The sequence below is a fragment of the Protopterus annectens genome, chromosome 17.part0, assembly GCF_019279795.1.
Source record: "Protopterus annectens isolate FY-2018-M chromosome 17.part0, PAN1.0, whole genome shotgun sequence".
NCBI lineage: Eukaryota > Metazoa > Chordata > Ceratodontiformes > Protopteridae > Protopterus > Protopterus annectens.
In genome coordinates this window covers 674,971,290-674,979,823 of record NC_056751.1, presented here as the reverse complement: position 1 = coordinate 674,979,823, position 8,534 = coordinate 674,971,290, and the positions used below count along the sequence as shown (strand labels likewise).

The following is an 8,534-nucleotide window of genomic DNA, read 5'->3' as shown; positions in this document are numbered from 1 at the left end:
CTTATGCATTTCAGTAGATTTTACAATCAGGTAGTAATACTAAAATGCTGGGAATTATTGATAATACCTGCCTATCCAAAGATGGTCTGAGGCCTGACGTTGCAACTAAGAGCCTCATTGCCTCAAAAAGATCAGGTATTATCCTGTACTGCCAATCCTGGTGGATTCTATTAGAAAGATTTTCTGTGAAGCTGACTTAAGTGTTGATTTTTTTTTTAATATTTCATACATCTGACAGGTGTTGATGTAAAATACTTTCCCTGCTTCATGTTATAGTAGGATGTATGATTCTTAAATTACATATAAAGTATGTATATAAGAGTAAAAAAATATATAGCATTGCTTTTCTGCTAACTTTACCTCAAAATGATTAGAATCACATGACCATGTTTGTTATATCATTGGTGTTGATGAAATTACAAATACTGCATCCCTGTAAACTCTGCAGCCATGAACCTATTGACTGCTTTACTTTTGAAGAAGAAACCAAGTGGAAAAATAGTTTAGGTTAAGGACTTTATATAACAATAAAAGAAAAACACTGCTGTCAGCATGACTGATAGAATGTTTGATTTGGAAGAGGGGGCTACAATAGTGCTCAAACTGAAATGAGTTAACCAGCAAACTATATAACTTGTTAGTAATATTTGAAGTCTGGGCCAATTCATGGAGAAATCTACTGACCCATGTGGGAGTCCATACTCAAGGGCAGGTAGAAGAAAACTTTTGCTATGATGTTTTAAACCCAGGTGTTAACATGTGAGAGATTTTATTGCTAATTGCTAAGATATTCTTTAGTCTGCTCTTAATTCTCTAGTCTGCTGTTAACATAATTTAGGTATGAGGTGAAGGTAACTTACTGATCGAAATAGAAGGCTATATATTTAAAATGCTGTATAGAATGCAAATCACCATCTAATGATGAGGTCACAAACAAATATTTGGTGGTTGGGATAGGTTTAGCAGTTCCAAAGAGCATAGTTTCAGTTTTCTTAAGATTTAATGTTAAACCTAAAAAAATAAACTGGATATGAATTTTCATAAGGTAGGTGAAATCTAGGCAAGGCATTGGAATCTAGTCCATTATTTTAACTACTAACTTTATGAGATTAAGTTATTTGAATTAAAGATGTTGACAAGACCAACTGATCAACAAGATTTCAAGTCCAGATACCACATCCTGACTTGTTAACAATATAGCTGATAGGCTGAAAAAGCCACAGAATGAGTGTTTTTGCAGGGGGTAGTCTCCTTCCCCCCTCCACATGGTGGACTCCATCCCTCACATGCCCGCTATTTAAATATGCTAACTCAGAGACTGCATTACCATACAGACCAGGAAACGGTCCAACACCTATTTATAAACAACAAACTGTTTCCTCTAATCTGTAACAGTGCTCGACAAATCACTCATTCAATGGTACAGTATATCCAATGAAAAACGTGACTGTGCAGGCCTTGAATTGGCAGTCCTGTTTCAAAAAAAAGGAGAACACCTAGCTTTCTAGTATTGATGTTATGCAGTAGGCTGATAAGTTAAAGTTCCAGGTAACCATAATAATGCAGGGATATTAAAGAAGGTAATCCTGAGGGTGCTAATGAAAATGCTGAAAGGAAGGGGATGAACAATAGAGCCCCAGGGCACTGAGATAGAGAGATCTCCATCTTGATTTTGAAGGATCACTGACTGAGGTAACCATGCTTCCACAGAAGAGATGTGGATGGTCGCTGCCAATGTTTTACTTCTTTTAAGAGATGAGATCATAATATCAAACTGAAGATTCTTGTGTAGTTTATAAAGCCTGTTTTAGTGAGTTTTCCTTGATCCAAGCTGGTGAGTATTGGTTTGCAAAGATACAGTGTGGAAGTTACAGTACTGTACCCTTTTCTTGAAGTCATGCTCTTGACAGATAAGAAAGTTAAAAGTGGTTGAAGTGTATGATCATTTGGGAGAGGACTACTGTTTACAGAGTGGGGAAGGAAATAAAAAAGAAGTAGTTGGGTAGGAAATGGTCTTCTTACTTGGGAAGGGGTATGATTGTGGGCATACCTCTCAACTGTATAGGTTTTCGGAGAATGTCCAGATGTTTGCATCATATTTTTGGTGTGTTCCTCCTAACATCTGTTCCTTTCTGGCAAATAGCTGAGGATTGAAGTAATTAAATAATGACAAACATTTGAATTTAAGACTCCACATCCTTCAGAAAATTCATGCTAATGCAAAACCTATTATTCTATCAACTTTCTCACTTTGTAAGAGCAATATTTAAAATCTGTCCCTATTTGTCCCCCCATCATTTTAGTCTTTGTCCAGATTTTTTGCTCTAAGAGGTTGAGAGGTATGATTGTGGATGCAAAATGGACCGCTAAATCCTAAGTTAATGACATATAAGAAAGGCTTCATAATTAAAGTACAGTAGGTTTTTAAAAAAAATCAGCAACATGCATTTTGAGCCTTCTGAACTATAACGATGTTTTCTGAGCTAAATATTCACTTGTTAGTTATATTTGGGCTATCAGAGCATTACAGGATTCCATGGTTTCTGTCCAGTAAATTTGCCTGTTTATAGTTTGTTCATATGAGGAACAGTATTCATTAGTGAACCTATATAGCCTTAGCTATGTAGAGAAATTTGGTTTCACAGTACATTTACCATACAGAATTTGCAGCAAATGCAACATTGTGAATTACTGACAAGTAAGAGATTTATACACAATTATTTACTGATATATATATATATTTTTTTTTGCAGTGCTCATAACTTGGCCGGTGGCTTCCAAGAGTGGTCTGCAAAAGAAGAACAGTAAAAAGTGTGGCAGAACAGAACTAGAGTGTGATGCATTCATACTTCCCATAATGTGTCTCTACTAGACTCACTTAAATATGATTATCCGTATATGTTGTTTTAAATGTGCTACCCCATTACACAGTTTTGTAGGTACATAGAAAAATGTTTCTTCTCCTCTCTGAATGTTGGTAAAAAATGTTTTCAATATAGTCAGTTTTTCAACCCTGGCAGCTGCCTTTAATATATCAGTCTGTTGACTGTTTTCTTTCTACTCATGTCACAGATGCCAGTACCACCCTCCCCAAAAAAAGGTCACAGACTTCAAGAATACTAACAGAGCTCTTTAACAGCAGAGGAATGGTACCTGTCAAAATGCAGTACAACAGCAAAACTACCAAACCAGAGTTAAAGTAACAGCAGCGATAGAAGGAGAACAACAAAATGGCCCCGGAAGAACTAACAAAACAGTAGATAAGGCAGTACAGCTGTGAAAATACTACTTCTCAGGCCAATGCCAGCACCTCACAGTAAAGCAGATCAAAATGATCTTCCGTACAACAAGGACCTCAGAAAGGTTGATCACCTTGTAGCAGGGTGATTGCTGAGACATGGAAGGAATGCCAATATATGTGTAGAGAGGTACCTGCTAAGTCAGTCCTATGTGAGTCTAGGTCCAGATATTGTACTCTCACATGATTATAGTTTCCACCTTGCGTACTATAAGAGGTAATTCCTCCCTGCATCTCAAGCTATAATTCCATACCAGTTTAGTCCGGACATTATGCTTGAGAACAGCTCTTATAATACTTTTATAATACTTTAAAAAACATACAGTTTGTTTGTGTCTTTCGGCTTTTCCCGGTTAGGGGTCGCCACAGTGGAACTCCAGTCCACTAATGATTGGCAGTAGATTTTTACGTGCTGGCTTGCCGGGCCTACAGGTTAAAATTAGCTTCAGTAAGGCATTATCAAAAAGTCATGCAACTTCCTTAAATATTTTTTTTTTCTGCTCAAACTTTATTGCTCTTTTTCATGAAGAAATAATAAATATTCAGTTACTATAATAATATAATGATAATAATAAAAAATAGGATGGTGCAGTGTTGTAGCAGTTTGTGCTGTCACCTCACAGCAAGAGGGTCTCTGGTTCGATTTTCGGCTGGGGTGCCTTCTGTGTGAAGATCTGCATGTCCTACCTGCATTCGTGTGGGTTTCCTCTGGGTGTTCCAGTTTCCTCTCACATTCCAAAGACATGCAGTAGGTGGATTGGACACTCTAAATTGACCCTAGGTGTGAGTGTTTGTGTGCAAGTATGTGGTGTACCCTCTAAGCAGGGTTAGGCCTTGGGTTAGCAACCCAAACCCATAAAACCCATACCTATTATGGAAACATGTGCTGAAGGTTGCTCATTGCCCGATGTGCTGAATTCATGGGAGCGGATCCAGGAATAAAAGAATAACTATACAAAGAATGAACATGCTCAAACTATGTAAAATATACACAAGGCCTGAACTCAGTAGTTGACAATATTAAACTTCCAAAACATTTCTTCTTTTCTTTTTTTTTTAATTATGAGAGGCAAGATTTTGTTGATAAAAGTCAATAACAGATAAAAGTCAATAACAGATTTCACTTTTCTCCAAGGATTATTGTTAAATGGTTTAGGATAAATGAATTCTTTTACACTGGCAAGTTTTTTTTTTTTTTTAAATTATAAGAAGTCTTCAAAAAGTGGTGATGTAGTTGATTTCCATTTTCTCATAACACTTTTCCTTCTTACTGCAAGAATATTCCATAGTAGAAAGCGATTATCTTTTTTCAACTAATATCTATCATTTACATTAAATAAGATTAAAGAAAATGCATCACAGAATAAGGTTTTCCTTAAATATTTTTGGTGCTCTAGTACATCAACAGTATGTCTTCAATAGTGCAAGTCAGAGAACATGTCTTAGCAATTTTTCCTTAAATCACCCTACATAAAATTTGGATAGGGTCGCCACCTTTCATTGGGGGTAAAACGGGACCAAGGCCACATCCCTCACATCACTTGTAACCCCGCCCATTCACACCCCCTCTCTCACCCAAGTTCTGCCCATTTTGTGACATAGTTGTGATGTCACATGATGGGAACGCCCCCTTTTTATGTTCCTGATTCCTGCTTTCTGCCGATTTACTATGCTTTTCTGTAAAAAAGCATAGTAAATCTGCTGATTTTACAAACTCAGTCTGTTTCCTTTCTTGAAACAGAATACCAGAGTTTCTACTGTGTTTTACGAACTATCGGACAATCAGTTTGATTTCCAGATAGTCCAGAAAAAAAATGGATAGGTGGCAACCCTAGATTTGGAGATAAAAATTTACAGTAAAGGGGTGTGGGGCAAATCCCTGAACATGTCCTTCATTTATATTATTATCATATTCATATGTCAATCGAGGTATATGAAGGTGTGAAAATGCATCAGTAGCTCACTGATAAAGCCAAACTGTCCTGTCATGCAGTGTCAGTGAAGGTAGTTTTACTTCGCAGAATGTCAAGGAGCATTGAGTATCCTTTATTAAATAGATAAATATGCACAATAAATATCAAAGGGATAACACTAAGAGCAAAGAGCTGATAAACTGAAATAAACTAGTACCACTACTACAGATTTTTCTATCCAGAGACCTTTAAAAATAACTCATTATTAGTTATTTTGATTAGAAACAAAATATCTCATTTCTAATTTAACAAGTGTGTTTGGGGCATGTTTACTTTCAAGAATTTAGCTAACCCAGACATGGGTAATAGGTAATGCCTACATTTTATTTTTCTGATTAGTATAGACTCAGCAGTAATTTTGCTCTCAGTTGTTTAAAGTTGATTTACTGAACTGAAGCAACTGATTTTAAGTAGTCAGAGCCCTAATATGAACATTTTTGTCAGGAATTTGAATTCCACCACCTCAGTTGCATGATATTTGACCATAAAGCATGTCAAATTATTCGTTTTTACTTCCAGTTTTAATATGAACTAGCATTGACTTTATTATGTGGCTCTCAATTAAAGTTTCCTTTATGTGCATATGTCATTTCCTTCACTAATTTTTTCCACTGCATTTATCTAATAAGGAACATATGAAGTATTCATTTTATGTAGTTATAGCGTTCACTGGTAGCAAAGGGCTACAATTAAGCTATCACTGGATATGTCTTTCAACAAGTAAAATAAAGATCTCCATTTGTTTCTCATATGTTAGCAATGAACAGTTGAAGATATGTGCAAACTCTTTGTGAGAAAAGAGACTTGTGTAGTCTGTTTTAACTCTACTGTAAAACAGAGGTACCGATATATATATTTGCTGATAAACCCTGTAATGTGTTCTTTCACTTCTTAATATAAGCATTCATAAATGAAACGCTTACAGTGACAGCTGTTGTTAATGTTACCCCCAGCATACCCATAATACCGTACAGATTGTAATATTAAGGAATGAGCGACATTCTTACAACAGAATGCCAAAGCTACGTACAATTTAGCTTTGAAAGAAGAAGAAAATAATTGTTGGATTTCTGAAAATTGTTTAATTTGAAGCACTTATTGTTTCCTTGCAAAAAGAAAATTCATTGAAATTCTGAAATGTATTTCATTTGAAGCACTTATGCTTTCTTGTTAATTATGGAAACAGTTGGTTCATGTTTCAGTTTACTGAAATCTGCGCTGTTATTTATAGGACTTAAAGCATTAACCTACTACATAGATTTTGGTGAATGCAATTTCAGTAATATCATATTTGATCGAGCAGAAATTACCAGAATTTAAAAAAAAATAATTCTTCATGTAGAACTTCCTTTCAGTTTTACATTATTTGGCAATTAGCACAGAAGACTAAGAGTGTGAGATGTTAACAAACTGCTTCCTGTGGTCCAGAGCCTGATTCCCGCAGTTTTTGTTTGCCTTCCCTACAAATCTGCGCAAGTAGCTTAACCAGACACTGCTCCTGGGTTTAGTGTAAAAGTGGTCCATCTGGGTCAGTGTTTTACTCCAACATATAAATAAATAAATAAATAATATATTCTGTACCTCTGGTTCCCCGGTTTGATTCTCAGCTGGGGTGCCTTCTGTGTGGAGTCTACATGTCCTCCCTGTGTTAGCATGGGTTTCTTCCGGGTGCTCCGGTTTCCTCCCATATTCCAAGATATGCAGTAAGTGGATTGGACTCTCTGAATTGGTCATAGGTGTGAGTGTGTGTGTGTGTGTGTGTGTGTGTGTGTGTGTGTGTGTGTGTGTGTGTGTGTGTGTGTGTGTGTGAGTGCTTTGTGGAAGGACTACCGTGACAGGGATAGCCACCCGTCAGTGTAATCCTCGGCTCTAGATGACTGTCACTATTGAAGTGACACCCCGACTCCATGTGGAACAATGGGAAAAAGGGGTTATGGATGGATGGATATTCTATGCCCTGAAGCAACCACAATGATATATGTTGCTGCAGTTATAAAACCACAAGTAATAGTTTGTCACAGGATTATACTGATGTTAAGGAATGTGGTATTCATTTTTCAGCATCAGATAATAAGTTTTGGGCCAAGTGGAGAGACATTATTCAGCACAGCCACAACAAGCTGGGTTACGACCACAGCAACAGTTCTGGTACCATTGGATCAACCTCATTCCCAACAGCAAAATAAATAGATCAATATTGTCCATCAGACCAGATGATAAAGTTTCTTACGTTCAACATACTATGGCTTGACTGCATTTCAGGCTATTCCAATGGCACTTTACTTTTTAGGAAAAAGGCAAGGGTATTAGACACATTACCTGAGCCAGTGTACATTTGATAGGGAGAACTGTGGGCTGTCTCCGCTGCCCCATATCTCAGCAGACATGACAGAAAGATGGAAATCTAGAAGATGACAAAACACAAATATTGTTTGATGCTCACTTTCTGCTCATTTCCTTACTGACTATAGAAGCACAGACTGTACTTGTTAGATTTTATCTATCTGTTTTTGTTAACATCCCTGTGAAGGGCAAAGTCACAACAAAGCAGGATTTTCTTGACTCCTTCATGTTTTGACTAAAAGGGTAAAATAGCATTGCTGTCAACACTGACTGTACCCTCATACAATAATGGGCTCAAAGCACAGTGCTGTTTTATGTGAACCCTTTAATAGTTCATAAAAGGGGTACACACACAATAATCAGCTTGAAATTCCAGGGAATGCTGTAGCTATACTGTTTCTGAATTCCGCAAAATTTTCCAATGGTTCCGTGCTTAACCTTTCAGTGCATGCAAAAAAAAAACAAAGGGCTAATGACAGTACACATTTAGTAAAACAAACTGAAATTACCACAAGAAACAATACAGAAAAGCATACAGATTTGGAGAGTAATTCTTTTAGCTAAAGGGACTATTTTATATCACATTTTTGTTTTTACTGGTGACAAGGCATCTACAACTAAGGCACTTTCTTAAATGTTTGCCAAACCTTTGAACTCAGGGTCACTGAATATGTTCTGCCCTCAAGGAAGCACTTCTTTCTCCCCCCAGTCGATTTCTTTATCATTTGTTTCTTTTACCTGCACTGTTTCTTCATGCAAAGCAAATCATTTTTTTTTCTGCAATCATCTTTCCAAATGCAGTTTGATAGATCAGTGGAAAAGATTTAGGAGAAAAGTTACATAAGATTATGTATTTAAAAATGTACTTTGTTAAAGAGATTGAAAGGTATAAACTAGCAGAGAATGCATTCCTAGCAATA

The 8,534-nt window shown here is 36.6% G+C and overlaps 1 protein-coding gene across 1 annotated transcript in view; it reads left to right on the top strand.

The window, feature by feature from the left end:
* TSTD1 (thiosulfate sulfurtransferase like domain containing 1) overlaps positions 1–6,386 on the top strand; it is a 189,956-nt gene extending 183,570 nt beyond the window's left edge. The window contains exon 4 of the mRNA XM_044059500.1: positions 2,754–6,386. Coding sequence (XP_043915435.1) covers positions 2,754–2,808 — 55 coding nt within the window. The 3' untranslated portion in view covers positions 2,809–6,386. The remainder of the gene's footprint in view (positions 1–2,753) is intronic.
* The last annotated feature ends 2,148 nt before the right edge of the window (positions 6,387–8,534 follow it).